At 44.1% G+C, this 17,943-nt stretch overlaps 1 protein-coding gene and 1 long non-coding RNA gene across 4 annotated transcripts in view; both read right to left on the bottom strand.

Annotated features, from left to right (window-relative positions):
- Positions 1–17,943, bottom strand: part of ZNF671 (zinc finger protein 671) — a 41,426-nt gene that overhangs the window by 22,445 nt on the left and 1,038 nt on the right. The window contains exon 1 of one of the 3 annotated variants that reach the window (XM_077912633.1): positions 14–421. The exons of 1 other annotated variant lie outside the window; for it this stretch is intronic. Coding sequence is in view for 1 of the 2 variants with exons in the window: in XM_077912618.1 (XP_077768744.1) it covers positions 14–49 (36 nt within the window). In the remaining variant the exon portion in view is untranslated. Of the gene's footprint in view, positions 1–13; positions 422–17,943 lie in introns of those variants that run through there. One more of the 3 variants, XM_077912618.1, reaches the window with a different exon arrangement.
- On the bottom strand, positions 177–17,935 carry LOC144322542 (uncharacterized). Its single transcript, XR_013388171.1, has 3 exons — positions 17,029–17,935; positions 489–607; positions 177–189 (listed from the first exon to the last, which is right to left on the bottom strand). It is a non-coding gene; the product is annotated as an uncharacterized LOC144322542 (long non-coding RNA).

Genomic DNA, 17,943 nt, shown 5'->3' with positions numbered 1-17,943 from the left:
GACGAGAGTTTACCTGCGTCGGGATGCTTGGCGCGGCCGCCGCCGCCATCAGACTCGGGGGCGGAGCGAGGCCCGGAGCGTTCCGGGTCTAGGTCGGGAACTCAAACACCGTCAAACACCGCAGTCCCAAGTCTAGCCCCACGGCGGGGCCACGGTGGGCGTCGCCAGCGCCGAGCCTCCGAGTAGTCTCTGTGAAACGGGGACAACTCCTTCACCTCCGGCCTAACCAAGCATTCAAAAGCCTAGGGTTGGGTAGATCCTAGCAAAAAGCGACAGGTTCATTGCTAGGAGGATGCCGGAAGTACCGCCCAAAAGCCTGTCGCACTCACGGAAACGCCCCTATCCCGGGCTTTCATTGGACTGCGGCGCTTGGGCTTTTGGGTAATGTAGTTCTCTAGGAACCATAGATCCAGGAAAGTGGCTCTGGGCTGACGTTCCTGGGAAAAGTAAGGGACCACCGCGAAGGGCGTGGTCAATGGTATCCCTACCCCTCAAGCATGTGGTGTGACTTCTCTCCTCGTCGCCGGCGGCATCCAGATTCTGCGAAGTGTACTCTGTACCATCACAGAAATGTTTGTAGACCTATTACTTCGTATATTCACCAAAGCTGCAAAAACAAATGGACACACACCACCACAAAGTCTCTCTCCGCCCACTCATATCTTGGAGCTAATAACTATTACTTTGCTGCTTTTTATTTTTATTTTTATTTTTTTTTTTAATTTTTATTTATTTACTTATGATAGTCAGAGAGAGAGAGAGAGAGGCAGAGACACAGGCAGAGGGAGAAGCAGGCTCCATGCATCGGGAGCCTGATATGGGATTCGATCCCGGGTCTCCAGGATCACGCCCTGGGCCAAAGGCAGGCGCCAAACCGCTGCGCCACCCAGGGATCCCTACTTTGCTGCTTTTTAAATAAACGTATAGAATGAAGCTTTAGAATCAGTTTTGCAAACTTCAGTTCTGGTTAGGGACAAGAGGGAAGAGACTCCAGACAGGGCCATGGAGTGAAAAAAAAAAAAGGGGGGATGTTTAACATCCATGAAGTTAGTGGACAAATTAACTCAGAAAACTTTACTCCTGCTTGTATCATCAGTGATTGTATCAACCCAGCGAGGGACACTGTTTATTCCAGATAATATTTCTTTTTTTTCTAGGGGGTATAGCTCAGTGGTAGAGCATTTGACTGCAGATAATATTTCTTACTCCATATCCTAAGATACATAGAATTGCTTTTAAGATCTGAGATCTGTCTGAAAGAGCACAACCATTTGAATGTCACCTCCTCCCTGGACAGTGTCTGTCATTGTTGAATGTACCATTTCACGTGTTATTTTATTTATTTTTATTTTTTATTAAAGACTTATTTATTTGACAGAGAGAATGTAGAGAGGGAGAGAGCAAGAGAGCACGAGAGCAAGAGCAGCAGACTCCATTCCAGGACCCAGAAATCATGACCCAGGCCAAAGACACACACTTAACCAACTGAGCCACCCAGGTGCCCCTCACATGTTACTTTAAGTAGGTTTCAGCACAGGGAGTTGAGATTATCACTGAAAAAAATTCTGAGTACATAAGTATGAAAAATGAAAAAAATGAAGTTGAGCACATAGCTGTATTGGAATCTTGACCACAATCAAAGCTTTGTCTAGTTTTTTTTTTTTTTTTTTCCTGGAAACATGGAGCAATTGGAATGAGATAAAAGGGTATTTAGGAAAGATCAGAATGGTAAAAATCAATAGCAAAACTATGTTGTCATGGTAACTCATTCTCACATATATGTTCAATGAGAAACTACTAGGTTTTAGGCACTACCTTAATTGGATGAGGCACATCATGAGTAGGGTTGCCAGGAGTTCTCTCTAATACATGTCTTACCTTCAGTGATTTTTGTTCTGCATTCTTCATTGACAATGTCAGGATGCCTAAAGTGTTTTTATATTTTGCTTTTCAATAAAATACCAAAATTTAGCAATTAGGTTTATTTTCTCACCACAGTAATTGACACTAAACTCATTTAAATGACACTAGTTGAAAATCATATCTCTACAAATAAAGATCAAGACAATTGCTGGAGCACCTGACTGGCTCAGTCAGTAGAGCATGTAAATCTTGATGTCAAGATCGTGAATTCAAGCCCCACATTGGGTTTAGAGCTTAGATACAATTCCTTATGATTTGTCCTGCAAGATAGGTTAAGGGAAGAGCAACAGATAGCATTTAGAATTTAAAATTCTTTTTTAAAAGGGCATCTGGGTGGCTCAGCAGTTGAGCATCTGCCTTTGGCTCAGGTTGTGATCCCAGGATGTTGGGAGCATGTCCCGCATCAGACTCCCTGCAGAGAGCCTGCTTTTCCCTCTGCCTAGGTCTCTGCCTCTTTCTCCCTCTCTCTGTGTCTTTCATGAATAAATAAATAAAATCTTTGAAAAAAATAAAGTTCTTTTTTTAAAAAGGTTTTATTTATTTGAGAGAGAGAGTGAGCAAGCACACAAGAGGTGGGGAGGGGGGAGAGGGAGAAGCAGACTCCTCACTGAGCATGGAGCTCCACATGGGGTTCAATCTCTGGAAATTCTTATTTTTCAAATTCAAGAAAGAAAAAGACTGGGGCACCTGAGTGGCTCAGTCAGTTAAGTGTCTGTCTGGCTCAGGTCATGATCTCATGGGTACTGGGATGGAGTCCCATGTCTGGATCCTCGCTCAGCGGGAAGTCTGCTTTTCCCTCTCTCTGCCCCTCCCACATTTCATGCTCTCTCACATGTGCTCTCTCTCTTATAAAATCTTTTTTTTTTTTTTTTGAAAGATTTTATTCATGAGAGATGCAGAGAAAGAGAGAGGCAGATACATAGGCAAAGAGAGAAGCAGGCTTCCTGCAGGAAGCCTGATGTGGGACTCGATCCCAGGACTCCAGGATCACGCCCTGGGCTGAAGGCAGGCACTCAACCACTGAGCCACCCAGGCATCCCAATAAAAAAATCTTTCTTTAAAAAACAAAGGAAAATGGGCAGCCCGGGTGGTTCAGCGGTTTAGCGCTACCTTTGGTCCAGGGTGATCCCGGAGACCAGGGATCAAGTCCCAAGTTGGGCTCCCTGCATGGAGCCTGCTTCTCCCTCTGCCTGTGTCTCTGTCTCTCTTTCTGTGTGCCTCTCATGAATAAATAAATAAAATATTAAAAAAATAAAAATAAAAAACAAAGGACAAGACTATCCTTTTTTTTAAGTTGTTTAATTTTTTTTTTTTTATGATAGTCACACACACACAGAGAGAGAGAGGCAGAGACATAGGCAGAGGGAGAAGCAGGCTGCATGCACCGGGAGCCCGACGTGGGATTCGATCCCGGGTCTCCAGGATCGCGCCCTGGGCCAAAGGCAGGCGCTAAACCGCTGCGCCACCCGGGGATCCCAAGACTATCCTTTTAACAACTACTCACAGCTCATTTGAGATAACTGTGCATCAATATATATGGCTCAGAAAATCAGCCCATTGGAATCAATCTTGTTCCAATACTACACTTCTGAAAGCTAGACAATCAGTATCATTACTAAACATCTGAAAATCAATCAGTTATAAATCCTAGTCCAGGAAGACAGCCAACCAGGGACAGTCCCAGGCTCCTAACCAACAACCAATCAGCCAAGTGCCTCATTCCAGGGGCCATGTTTCTGACAGGAAGCTTCTGGACACCAGAGGTACTCCAGTGCCTGTGATAACAGAGAAAAAATTCTGTCCGACTCTAAACACTCCCATTTCTGAAAGTCCAGTATGCACTAAATACCAAACTTCCTAATATCCTATATAAGACTAGCTCCATCATGGGGCACCTGGGTGGCTCAGTCAGTTGAGCATCTGACTTCAGCTCAGGTCATGATCTCGGCATGGGATTGAGCCCTGTGTCAGGCTCCTCACTCAGTGCAGAGTTGGCTTGTCCCTCTCCCTCTGCCCCCCACCTCCCAGCTCATGCACTGTCTCTTTCAAACAAATACATAAAATCTTAAAAACAAAAACAAAAACAAAAAAAACCCCCAAAGCACTAGCCCCATCATTGTTCGTGGAGACTATGTCTTATAGATATAGCTTCCTGTTGCAGGCAAATAAGAAGTTTACCCTTTTTTGCCTTAGATATTTCCTATTGCTACCATAAAAAGTTTAGTGGCTTAAAACAACGGAGATTTGGGGATCCCTGGGTGGCTCAGTGGTTTGGCGCCTGCCTTTGGTCCAGGGCGTGATCCTGGAGACCAGAGATTGAGTCCCATGTCAGGCTCCCTGCATGGAGCCTGCTTCTCCCTCTGCCTGTGTTTCTGCCTCTCTGTGTGTATATCTCTCATGAATAAATAAACAAAAACAACAAAAAACAACACCTTAAAAAAAAACAGAGATTTATTCTCTTGCAGTTTTGGAAGCCAGGAGTCTGAAATGATTCTTATGAGGCTAAAGTCAAGGTGTGGGCAGAGTGGTTTCTGAGGAAATTTCCTTTGCCTTTTCCAGCTTCTTGTGGCTGTCCATATTCCTTGCAGTAGAATAATCTGCCTTATCACATTGCCTTCTCCTCTTCTATAGTCAAATCTCCCTCTGTCCCCAATTTTGTGATTATGCTTAGAGCTCATCTAGGTTAATCCATCCCAGATAATCATTCCATCCCAAAACTCTTATCTTAATCACGTCTGAAAAAAAATCACATCTGCAAAATTTCTTTTGCCCTATAAAGGAGCCTTTTTCAACTGACCACAGATATCAAGTTAAATTCACTATTAGTTGAAATTGTCTAAAACTTGCAAAGGCTCAAATTCTGTTTATTCTTCGGGCTACAGTTGTCCTAATAGTGGCTGTTAATTATATTGTCTGTGCAACGGGGAAACCCAACTGGTCAAATACCAATTTAGACTTCCACTTCAAAACACACAAAAATATTAATTATAGGTGGATAAGGCTTTTACGAGAATTGCAGCTTGTAAAAGACCATGGAAATGGAGCACCGGGTGGCTCAGTCAGTTAAGCATGGAACTCTTGATTTTGGCTTAGGTCATGATCTTAGGATCATGAGATACAGCCCCACACCAGCCTCCAAACTGGGCCTGAAGCCTGCTTAAAATTCTCTCTGTTCTTCTCCCTCTCCACCATTTGCACTTTCTCTTTCTCTATAAAAAAGAAAAAGGAAAAGAAAGGTCATGGGAAAAAATTCCCTTTGTTAAATATACAGAGCAGATTTTGTCAAAGCAGATATAAAAAGCATCATGATAGATGCCCCTGCTGAGGCCGGGATAGGGACGTGGTCGAGGGTGTTCGCCCCGCCCCCCGAGTCCGATGCCGGCGGCCTCGCCCAGGGTCCCAGCTCAGGTAAACGCTGGTTCCGCAGGCCCATCCTGCCCTCCGCCCACCCAGATCCTCAAGGCCCGAGCGCGGGGCGCCTGCTCGCGTCCCTGCGCCCCGGCCCGGTGTCCGGGACAGGGAAACGCCGGGGTGCGGGAACGGGCTGCAGGGGAGGGGCGGGCTGGTACAGAGTCTGTGGGGGGCCTGAGGCAGGAGGACTCTGACGTGGGGGAACAGGGAGGTGAGGTGGGGTCACGTAGGGACCGTGGCCCGCGGTGCGGTAACTTCAGGTGAGGACTGTAGTAAACACCAGGGGGAGTTTTGGCCAAAGGAGGGACAGAATCTCCCTGAGGGTTTTAAAACTCCCCCGAGGAGTTCAAAGAAAAGAGCAGATGGGAGGAGGGTGATGAGTTCACTGAGGTCACTGCTGGCAAGAGGTAACAGTGAGCACGTAGGCCCAGGAGTGAGACAGCTAGCCTTTGGACCCCTGGTTCTGAGACTAGAGAAGAGTGCAAGGAAGCATGAGCTCCTCCAACACCACCCTGAACCTATTTCTCTAAAGCCCACATATTTGCACAAGTTGCCATGACTGCAGAAGCTGTTATGGAATCCACAGTTCATTGGAGGGCCCAACCTCCTACCCCCATTTTCTCTGGATTGTGGTGTTGGAGGACTCTTAGTGCTGTTCCTCCTCCAGTCTTTAAGTTGGAACCCTGTTGAAATCCCAAGCCCTAAGGCATGTCGGTGTCCAGTTTATGTACAGATATGCTCATTACTGGCAATCAGTATAAATGGGTGTGTAGGGTTCTTCCAGGAACTGGATCCAAGATTTCCAAATGCTTACAGGTAAAAGTAAGTTGGTGGTCAAGAAACCACAGGTCTCCTCTCTTTTAGATAAGATCAAAAAGCAGAGGACAATAGGATAAAAATGGTTGGAAAAGATGTTTATCTGTCTCCCGGTGGTGGGAGGTTTGGATCAGAGGGAGAGGCCATTTTATGAAGGTCTTAACAGGTTGTTGAGTGGAGAACACACTGGGGTTGAGAGAGGAAAGGAAGATCAGAGTAGAGGCTATTGTCATAGTCCAAGGGATGGTTAATGGATGAGAGTGGTGGTTTAGGAAAAGGGGTTGGATTCTGGCCATAAAGAGAGGATGTGTTGGGGAGAGGATAGTATGGCAGATGACCAAGGCTTCCAAGTGAAAAATGGACATGGGAGGCCTAGGATTGAGGCAAGAGGACCATCAGGTTGGAGTTGGTGCTCATTTGCCGCTCTGTGGACTCTCTAGTAGGATTTTTTTTTTAAAGATGTTATTTATTCATGAGACAGAGAGAGAGAGAGAGAGGCAGAGACAGAGGGAGAAGGAGGCTTCATGCAGGGAGCCCAATGCGGGACTTGATCCCAGGACCAAAGGATCATGCCCTGGGCCAAATGCAGGTGCTAAACTCCTGAGCCACCCAGGGATCCCCTCTAGTAGGATTTTTTTGGCGACTTTGGTGTGCTCTTTCATGTTTCATTCAACCTAGAGGATGAGATTGGGGGCAAATGTTGTCATCTATTAGAGTTGGTAGGCCTCAAATGGGCCAACTTGAATGAGGGTCAAGTAGAGGAAGAGGAAGGTCGATTGGTAAGGGAGCAGCAAGTGCATATAGAAGTGGAAGAAGGCCATAGGTATCTGAAAGCAATACATGATTCTTCTTGCCAACACTGAGGCAAGAAATGGAGCCACGCAGGGAGGCCTGCAATGAAGACTTTGGCACTTGGTGCCACTAACGAGCCATGGGAAATCTAGGTTACAACTGGATCCTGTATGAATTTGCCAAGCATACTCTGGGTGAGGTTTGCTAAATGTGGTATAAGGTCTGAAATTAAGTCTCAGTATTATATGTTGCCTTAACATGTATTGAAACCAGGACAACCTCAAATGGCCTAAGCACCAGTTCCCCACTTCACTCTGCTCCTGCAGATAAGGTCTTCAAAAAAAAAAAAAAAAAACTTTTTTAAAGTAGAGTCCAAGCCCAGCATGGAGCCCAGCATGGCACTTGAACTCATGATCATGAGATCAAGACCTGAGCTGAGCTCAAGAGTCGGACACTCTCCCAGGTGCCCCTCAGATAAGATCTTTTGACTGTACCCTTTTAATAAAAAGGACCAGAAATAGTTCCTGCTTATCTCTTTGCAGTGGGTTTCACTTCCTTGTCTGCTCTTTGTTGTTATTCAGAAAAGGGAATTGTATCCTCCTGTAGGAACCAGGGGCACCTACCCTACACCTACAAAACTTGATCCCACAGCTGCTGGTTGTTCATTGTTTCACATAGTGTAACCCCATGTAGCCCTATGTGGTATGTGATGGTCTATCCCAGGCTGTGAAAATGTATGGTTAATAAGATGCTGCTAATCTTTGTCCAATATTCGTGTGCATCTATACAATTCCCACAACTCTGAGTAGGAATCCCACCCTCACCAGCGAAGTGAAAAGGAGGTGATCAAAATACTTTAATATGTGTGGAGGCCAGGGAGATTCTTAAATAGGAGGACAGGGAGATGATGGTGGATATGGGCAGAGGTGTGGTACAGGAGATGTGAGGGATGTGCAGTCCAGAGTGACATATATATGGAGAGGCAGTATGTCTGAGGACCCCAGGGTCCTGGTATTGGGGCTTACATGATCGTATCCATACCAGGGAAATTGGCAGGGGGTGTTGAATGCCTCTATGCCAGGTTCACAGTTTAGATATCTATTTGTCCACCTGCTTCTTATTGCTGATGGCTGGGCCTGGTAATTAATGGCCCCCATAAGAGACAACAGCACCAATAGCACCAGAGGTGTAGTTTCCACTCTGAGTTGGGGAACTGGAAGAAGGATGGGCATAGGATAGACATATGTGAGAATGGACTACAGGTCTTCAGAAAAGTGGCTATTTGTGGTTTCATTTCTCCCAATCATGGCAGGTCTGTGTGATCTTTGAGGGTGTGGCTGTGTACTTCTTCTAGGAAGAATAGGGTCTCCTTGCTGAAGCTCAGAGACACCTGTACCATGGTATGATGCTGGAGAATTTGCCACTTGTGGTCTCACTGGGTGAGGCCCTAAAATGTACCCCTGTGCCACAAGCTAGTCTCTGCTCTTCCCCTTTATCCATTGGCATGTCAGCCCTTTTCACATTAGCACCTTGGGCACTGCTTCCTTCCCCAGTTCCCTGAATACGTGCTGTGGTTGGTAGGGCTGGGGTCTGAACACTGTCCTCTCCTTCCTTGAGTAGGCCTGACACCTGTTACTCCTAGCTGGAAAGGATAGATCCAGAATCAGAAGATGTGCACTTGTGGATTCCATCTTGCTTGCCTTCTCCATCACCAGGTGAATTTTCCAGGCCCAGGCCACCCAAGGTTCTACTTCGTTCCTCTCACTAATATTTCTTCATTCTTCCTTGTACCAGAAATTGCCATCACTGACTTGGTATTTATGTGGACCATGGGTTATTCTTGTAATATTTAGTTTCCCTTCCCATGGTCTATCATGTGCTGAGTTATATTTGAACAGTCAGAGCTGTATCTGTCCTGTCTTTACCTTAGTATTTGAATCATCCAGCTTCTGTGTAGTTGCTTATCAAGGTGTGTGGGAGAGGTTCACAGGATGGAAAGGAATCCAGCTGAAGCAAGACAAACTCAAACGTAGCCTTGTGATAAGCCGCAGCAGCTGGGGGAGGTCATGACCCTAGGGCTGAGTGCAAATTATGCCAGAGATCCATTTGCTTGTCTTTTGGTGCCACAGTGGCACCCACACCTCATTTTTGCCTTTCTTTACCCATTCTTCACGCTTATCCACCTTGTCAACTCTACTACTTGTCACTTCTGCTCTTACTTTAGCTCAAGGATAATCCTCACCTCTCTCAACTCTACATCTCAAAGCTTTTTCATACTGCAGTGTTGGATGCTTTTTCCATCTGCAGTGTTGTATGACATTGACTTATACATTTGTGTCATGAAGTATGCACATTCTCAATCTCTGAACAACAGCAACTCTTGCAGTTAGATTTTCAAGGGCTGGACATAACATTCTATCTAGCACTCATGAGTCACCAATTGCTGCTGAAAGGCCGAAAGTTGTTTGCGGAGGAATGAGGTGTAGATCCTGCTTGTGATCTTTGTGTCACATCTCATGATTTTGCCATTCATCTTGTGAGGACTGCCCCATTCTCTCAACATCAATTGGCCAGTACTGCTAAGCACCCTCATCCTCAACCTGAACCCAACCACTCTGTCCTACAGATAATCCCATGGACTCAGCCTTGGGTTTGTCAGACATCTGTAATAGCACTGTTTCCCTACACAAAGTCAATATGTAATTCACCAGCATTTCTCTGCTTTCAGGTTGTTGGTATGGAGCAGAGGATAAGGAAGCACTTACTGAGCAGCATATTTCAGTTTAAGAGGGATCACAGATCAGGATTATCAAGGCAGGTCTATCTTCCCAGAAGGCCAACCCCCATGAAATGCTTGATCTTGAGTGACATTTTCCATTTGGCTGAGTACCAGGGAACACATCACAGGCAGAAATTATGCATGTATGGGACATTTGAGAAACTATTTTCAGAGCAAACCTTTATCCATACTAAAAACAGAACACTGGAGAGAAACTACTGAGAAGCGATGTATTTGTAAACAACTGCAAATCCTGTCAGGGAAGCCCTTTACCCTTGGGGAGGTTGAGAGGTCCTCCTGTACAACTCAGGATTTCGTCAACAGGCCACACACACCAGGGAGAAGTCAAATAGTGGAATGAAGTGTGAGGATACCTTTCAAATACACATTTGTTCAGTGCCAGACCATCCTCCCTGGAGAAAGATGTTTTACGTGCAGTGAATGTGGGAAATCCTTTAGCCAAAGCTCCCACCTCATTAAACATCAGAGAATTCACACTGGAAAAAGGCCTTATAAGTGCAGTGAATATGGGAAATCTTTTAGCCAAAACTCTAATGTCACTCAAATCAGATAACTCACACTGAAGTAAGGCCTTATGAGTGCACTCAATACGGGAAATCTGGGATCCCTGGGTGGCGCAGCGGTTTGGCGCCTGCCTTTGGCCCAGGGCGTGATCCTGGAGACCCGGGATCGAATCCCATGTCGGGCTCCCGGTGCTTGGAGCCTGCTTCTCCCTCTGCCTATGTCTCTGCCTCTCTCTCTCTCTCTGTGACTATCATAAAAAATTTTAAAAAATTTAAAAAAAATACGGGAAATCTTTTCACCAAAACTCTGCACTACTTCAATGTAAGAGAGTTCACACTGCAGAAAGGCTTATGAATGTAGTAAATGTGGGAAATCCATGATACATGCCAACCTCATTACAAATCAGGGAGTTCACACTGGAGAAAGGCCTTATGAATGCAGTGAACGTGGGAAATAATTAAGAAAAGCTCTTCATTCCTTTACCATCAGAGAGTACACAGTGGAAAAAGGCCTTATGAATGCAGTGAATGTGGGAAATCATTTCGTCAAAATTTTTGTGCTCCTTCAACATCAGAGAACTCACACTGGAGAAAAGCCTTATCAGTACAGTGAATGTGAGAAATCATTTTGATATATGTCTAACCTCATTACACATTAGAGTTCACACTGGAGAAAAGCCTTATGAGTGTGGGGAATGTGGGAAATCCTTTAGCCAAACCTCTACCCTCACTACACATCAGAAAATTCACACTGGAAAATGACTTTATAATTTTAGGAATGTGTGCAGTTCTAGAACTACAGCTTCAGGCTCTTAAAATACCAAAATGCTTACTTTGAAGAAAAGCTTTATGTGTGCAGCGTACATGGGAAATCCCCTACTAAAAACTCCAGCCTCAAGACACACAGAAAAGTTCATACTGCATCAAGGTCTTATGAAGCAATGAATGTGAGAACGCCAGAACCCCAAAGCCTTCACTCTTTGAATACAAATTTCACATGGGTAGCAACATCTCTCATGTGTAGGGGTGTACAATGTTCCATACGTTGGAGCTTAGGGAGATCCCTAATGATGTTGCAGTCTGTCTGAACTGAACCACATCCAAACATATACAAATTCCAAATACATGGGAGTTGCATTGCACTTTCTAACCTGCTCATGGCCTGTCCAGATTTATGCCATGGGAGGTTTCTGCAGAAGAAGCCACTTAACCTCTACTACCTAGCAGGTGCCTGTAGTCTCCATTGTTCATCCAGTGCAGTGAGTTCAGGGCAACTTGGGTGTTTTCCATTCATAACAGAGATTACTGAGAAGTCCGAGTACTCCTTTCTTTTTTCTCTTTGATATGTTGTGCCTTGTACCTGACCCATGTTTGGCCCAGTGGGCTATACTCTTGACTCGACAACATGGACTTTTTCTAGGGGTATTGGTTTCATGTGACTCCTGTGATGGAATTTCCCAGCCATCAAGTCACCAACTCAGGAGAAACTTGCCTCCCTATACTCTGGTTTGTATAATAGAGGCTTTATTGGTTATGCCCCCTTTAATTTTGGGGTACTGTTCACGCTATGGGATGATCTGAAAAACAGTTGGGTTCTACAAACCTAAAGGAACGGCACTTTTGTTGGGATACCAAACCTTGTGTGCCTCAGAGGTTGACAGTATCACAGCGGAGAGTAGTTCTCCACTTTTGCCCTTGTTTGCATTGCTGCCCAGAGCTTCTAGTGAAAGACTACAGGCTTTCTGGTCCTATTTTGTAGTTTAAATGCCATAATAGTTTCTGGGTTTCAAGGTCAACCTGAGAAGGAAGCAATTCTCATGACACCTTTGGTGCTTCTGAGAGCACCATGAAATTCTTATTCACAAGGGATCTTGCCTTGTACTCAGCAGTGGTGAGGAAAACCTCCTAGGTCCTGCAATGGAGCTATGGGCCCTCATGTCCAAAATTCTGTAGGGTAGCATCACTGGTTGTAAAAATGTAGGGGAAATTATAATTGCTACAGAAGCACTAGATTAGGGGCACCTAGCTGGCTCACTCACAAAAGCGTGTGACTCTTGATCTCAGTGTCATGAGTTTGAGACCCGTATTGAATGTGGAGATTACCAAAGAAACAAAACAATAACAATTAAACACTAGATTAAACAGCAGGAGGCAGGGACTAACCAATTGCTCAGAATGTGCCTCTAAAGAGATATCCACAAGGTTCCAATCATTGTGGCTGTGAAGTGTTAATAGATACAGAAATTCTTAGACCTAAACTATGAATCATACAGCATTAGGTACAACGAAATAAAATAACCTGAAAGTTTTGTGGATTCCTGTAGCCTCTGTGAACTGTCCTCAAGGTCATTTCTGTGAAGAGAAAAAAATGACACAGAGAAGGGATATCTCTTCTTCAAGTTATGGGAACTTAGGACCCAGCCAGCATTCCTATTGAATCTGGTGGAAAGTCTTCACTGTTCACTTAATTTTTGACCACTGAGGCAAGGAGCCTTTGCAGAGCATAAGAAGAGAGATGGTAAAATCAATGTAGGGTATTTCCTAAAAATAGGAAATTAAAAAATTTTACATCGAATTATATTTTTAAAATTTAGTAAGGTATAAATGGTAAAGGATATATATATTTAACATACAATTTGATAAGTTATGACATTTATGTAAATACTTGAAGCCATCATCATGTTTGCTTGTTATTTATTTTTGAGAAAAAGAAAGCAAAGGCAGGGGAAGGGAAAGAATTTTTTTTTTAAGATTTTATTTATTTGGGATCCCTGGGTGGCGCAGTGGTTTAGCGCCTGCCTTTGGCCCAGGGCGCGATCCCGGAGACCCGGGATCGAGTCCCACGTCGGGCTCCGGGTGCATGGAGCCTGCTTCTCCCTCTGCTTATGTCTCTGCCTCTCTCTCTCTCTCTCTCTCTCTCTCTCTCTGTGTGCCTATCATAAATAAATAAAATAAAAATAAAAATAAAAGATTTTATTTATTCATGAGAGACACAGAGAGAAAGAGAGAGGCAGAGACACAGGCGGAGGGAGAAACAGGCTCCATGCACGAAGCCTGAGGCAGGACTCGATCCCAGGTCTCCAGGATCATGCCCTGGGCTGAAGGCGGCGCTAAACCGCTGAGCCACCCGGGGTGCCAGAAGGGAAAGAATTTTAAGCAGGCGTCACACTCATTGTGGAGCCCAGTGCACGGCTCAATCTCAGAATTCTAAGATCATGATCTGAGCCAAAATCCAAGGTCAGACTCTTAATTGAGCCACCCAGGTACCTCCAACATTGTGTTTATAATGAACTTATCTATCACTCCCATGTTTACCTCACATCCTTTAATGATAGCACTGTGCCCTGTAGCTAAAAACTGATTTATCTTTCATTACTTTAGTTTGCATTGTCTGGAACTTAATATAATTAAAGTCATTAAGTATTTACTTTCTCCCCTTGGGAGAAAAGCATACAGCAGCATACGTTTTGGGATTCATCAATGATGCTTATATTAGTAGTTCATTCTTTTTATATTGCTGAGTATTCATATTTTGTAGATGTACAACTATTTGTTTACTCATTCATCTGTATGAATATGGGTTATTTTCAGTTTTTCACTGTTGCAAGTAAAAAGATTTAAATCAATTTTTCATATGGATATATTTCATTTCCCTCTGCTACTACTTTGGAGTGAAATGTCTGAGGTTAATGGATATAGAATTTTAACGAACTATGATCTAAAATAGTTGTTTCTTTTTGTATTCCTAACAGCAGTATTTGGGACCTCCAATTCTGCCATATCTTTGGCAGTAAGTGGGTATAATCTTTTTAAACCTTTAACCCTTTTAAAAAACCCTTCCAATAATTGTACAGCAGTATCTCACCGTGATCTTAAATTGCATTTCTGTTGACTATTTTTTCATTTATTTGCCAGCTGTATGTCTTTTTTTGGTAAAAATGTCTTTTCAAACTTCTGCCAAGTTTTTAAGATGAATTTGCTTTGACAAATAAGATAATGAAATGACAAAGACTTATTCAGAACTTTATTTATTCTTTAGTGATGTGGCTTTTTTGTAGTAAGAAATAATCATTTTTGAATAGCAAAGGAATATTTCCTAAATCTTCTTGTGCAGTGGCCACATACAGCATATATAGTTTAACCTGCATTAATGTATTCTCCATCACTTGTCTAGATATCCAACAATTAAATAAATAAATAAATAAATAAATAAATAAATAAATAAATAAAATGAATCAAGCCATGATTTGTAGGGTTTGCAATTTCCCCAGTATACATATTCCCACTACGGCCAACTTAAAACTGCCAGTGTGATATCACTGAACATCAAGCTCAGAGTTGCCAGTACTACACCAATATATTTTATTTCCACCATAGCAATTCAGTAGCCACAAATAACCTCAAGAACATAGAAAAAAAAATATAGTGGAGACTAGAAAGGTAGAAGTTTTTATATATTTTTAAGCAGCTTCATTTCAGTACGACTGAATAAAATAAGCTGGACATATTGCAAACATATATTCTCATGTTTGCTACATGCTTACACCTGAAACAAAAAGTTTCCTATTATGCCACTCTTTTTTCCCGTTATCCTTTTTAACTTTTCTTTTTTTTTTTTTAAGATTTATTTTATTTATTTATTTATGATAGAGAGAGAGAGAGAGAGGCAGAGACACAGGTAGAGGAAGAAGCAGGCTCCACGCCGGGAGCCTGACGTGGGACTCTATCCCGGGACTCCAGGATCACACCCTGGGCCAAAGGCAGGTGCTAAACCGCTGAGCCACCCAGGGATCCCCTTTAACTTCTTTTCAACATATAAAATTACTGATACAATAACATATCTTTTGTTATGGCTATTTTTCAGTCTATAGACAAATGGAAAAGACTTTGTCATGAAGCCAGATGTACCCTTCTCCAATCTTCCACCATTACTTATCACTTCATGGCCACTCTTCTTTTACCTATACACATGTAGACTAGTGAGTATACTTTTTATTTTTGCTAAGTTAAGCTTTACGCCCTTTGTGGGCTTGAACTCATGACCTCAAGGTTATTAGTTGCATGCTCTACCAACTGAGCCAGCCAGGTGCCCCTAGTGGGTGTACTTTTTTTTTTTTTAATATTTTATTTATTTATTCATGAGAGACACAGAGAGAGAGGCAGAGACACAGGTAGAGGGAGAAGCAGGCTCCCTGCTGGGAGCCCAATGTGGGGCTCAATCCCAGGATCCCAGGATCATGACCTAAGCTAAAGGTAGAGGCTCAACCACTGAGCCACACAGGTGCCCCTACTTTTACATTTTTAATCTCAGACATACCATTTAATTCAGTCTCTTCAGGCTGGATATTTATTTATTTATTTATTTATTTTTAAGATTTATTCATTTATGGTAGACATGGAGAGAGAGAGAGAGAGAGAGAGAGAGAGAGAGGCAGAGACACAGAAGGAGAGAGAAGCAGGCTCCATACCGGGAGCCCGACGTGGGACTTGATCCTGGGACTCCAGGATCGCGCCCTGGGCCAAAGGCAGGCGCCAAACCACTGAGCCACCCTGGGATCCCCAGGCTGGATTTTTAAAATTTGAGGGCCTCTTCATAACCCAAGTAACTATCATACAAAATAAAAACACCTTAAAGTATGGCAAATACATTATCAAAGCTCAGTATTTTCAAAATGTGCCCTCAGCAAGTACAACTTTCATCTATCCATCCAGTCCTCATGCCAGGCCAGTCCCAATGACAGCCCCCCCAGGACTAATGGTTCTCACAGATGACCACATTTGCTCCTCATCACATACCAGGCTGAATGAAAACACCCCAGGCTCCACCAGAGTCAAAACAAACTCTTTGGCCCAGGGCATGATCCTGGAGTCCCGGGATCGAGTCCTGGGTCAGGCTCCCAGCATGGAGCCTGCTTCTTCCTCTGCCTGTGTCTCTGCCTCTCTCTCTATGTCTATCATAAATAAAATGAAATGAAATGAAATAAAATAAAATAAAAAATAACTCTTGGTGAATCCATAAGGATGGTAAATAAGAACCTGTTCCAGTCTGAGTATAATTTTTTTTAGATTTATTTATTTATTTATTCATGACAGACAGAGAGAGGCAAAGGCAGGCACTAAACCGCTGAGCCACCCAGGGATACCCAGTCTGAGTATAATTTGCCTCAATTACTGTTTGCCTCTGGATCCATCTCTTGTCCACTTTTCCCTTGGAAGCTTTGACCATCTGTCAGACTATCTTGTCTGATACACTCTACCTTCCTGGTCACTTATCTCCCCTCCCCTGTAGATATGAAACCCGACACCATCACCCTGGTATGCAAGCAAAAGACCCAGTTCTTGGACCTCTAGTCTCCCCTGCCTTGCCACCATAACCTGAATTTTGCCTCTTTTATTTATTTATTTTTTTAATTTGCCTCTTTTAAATGTGACCAGAGCTTACTCAACTTGTTCTTCACAATATCTACTACATTTTAAATATATCCAATCTGAATTCCTTCCCAGATTTCTCAACTGTGTGTCCAGGTGCCCATTTTAGGGCTCCATTTCCTGGTCTCTGAGATACCTTAGACTCTTAACATGGTCAAAACAAAGCTACCAAGTATCTCATCTCAAATGATGCAACTTTCATCCCTATAGTTGCTAAAATCAAACACCCTAAGGTCATCACTTATTAGTTTAATTCACTCATCCTCCACATTACAAAATTGACTTACCCTTTACAACAGGCATCCAGATTCCAACCACAACTTCTAAGTTACAAGTCTGTCCATTAATTCTCACCTGGGCTATCATTAGTAGCCTTCATTCTGATCTTCCTTCCTACTCTCTCAAGTCCAGACTGTTCACTCTGCATCCAAATGAAGTCTGTTAAGATCTCAATATCACTTACTCATTCTGATCACTTTTACCTCTAAGCATATGCACATCCTGGTAGTGGCTCCTAGGTTAACTTTCCACATCTGTTCACATCATTCCCAGTAATGGGAATACCCCTATATACACCCTGCAGTGGACTTAGGAGTCTGGGCCTACGGCTTCTCTAGTGTCCCAGACACAAGGTCTGGAGAAATAGCACTGAGAGTCCAACAACATCATAATCCAGACAACATGGGAATAGGGGGCTAGGACCCTCAAGGTCCTGGGACGCTGTCCACTGATCTGTGTGGGTTCCAAAAGAGTTTCTGTAGTCATGGGAACCTGTGCGAAGAGGCAGGTCTCTGAGAAATGGGTCCATGCCTCTGTGTTCCCTTTCCTAGACCCGAAGCCAGGTGACCTAAGGCTAGCTGTCTCACTTCTAGGCCTCTTACCAGCAGTGACCTCAGTGAACTCATCACCCTCCTCCAATCTGCTTTCGTTGAATTCCTGGGGGAGTTTTGAAACCCTCAGGGAGATCCTGCTCCTTCTTTGGCCAAAACTCCCCCTGGCATTTACTAGTCTTCACCTGAAGTTATCGCACCGTGGGCCACCAGTCCGACGCGACCCCGCCTCACGTTAGAGGTTCCCCAACGTCAAAGTCGTCCCGCCTCAGGAACCCCCGCAGCCTTGCCCCAGCCCGCCCCTCTCCTGCAACCCGCTCCCGCAAGCCAGCGCGCTGGCGCCTCCCCGTCCCGGACACCGGGCCGGGGCCGCAGGGACACGAGCAGACGCCCCGCGCTCGGGCCTTGAGGGTTTGGGTGGGGGAAGGGCGGGGAGGGC

This window comes from Canis aureus, chromosome 1 (genome assembly GCF_053574225.1).
Source record: "Canis aureus isolate CA01 chromosome 1, VMU_Caureus_v.1.0, whole genome shotgun sequence".
NCBI lineage: Eukaryota > Metazoa > Chordata > Mammalia > Carnivora > Canidae > Canis > Canis aureus.
This window is presented reverse-complemented; position numbering and strand designations above follow the sequence as displayed.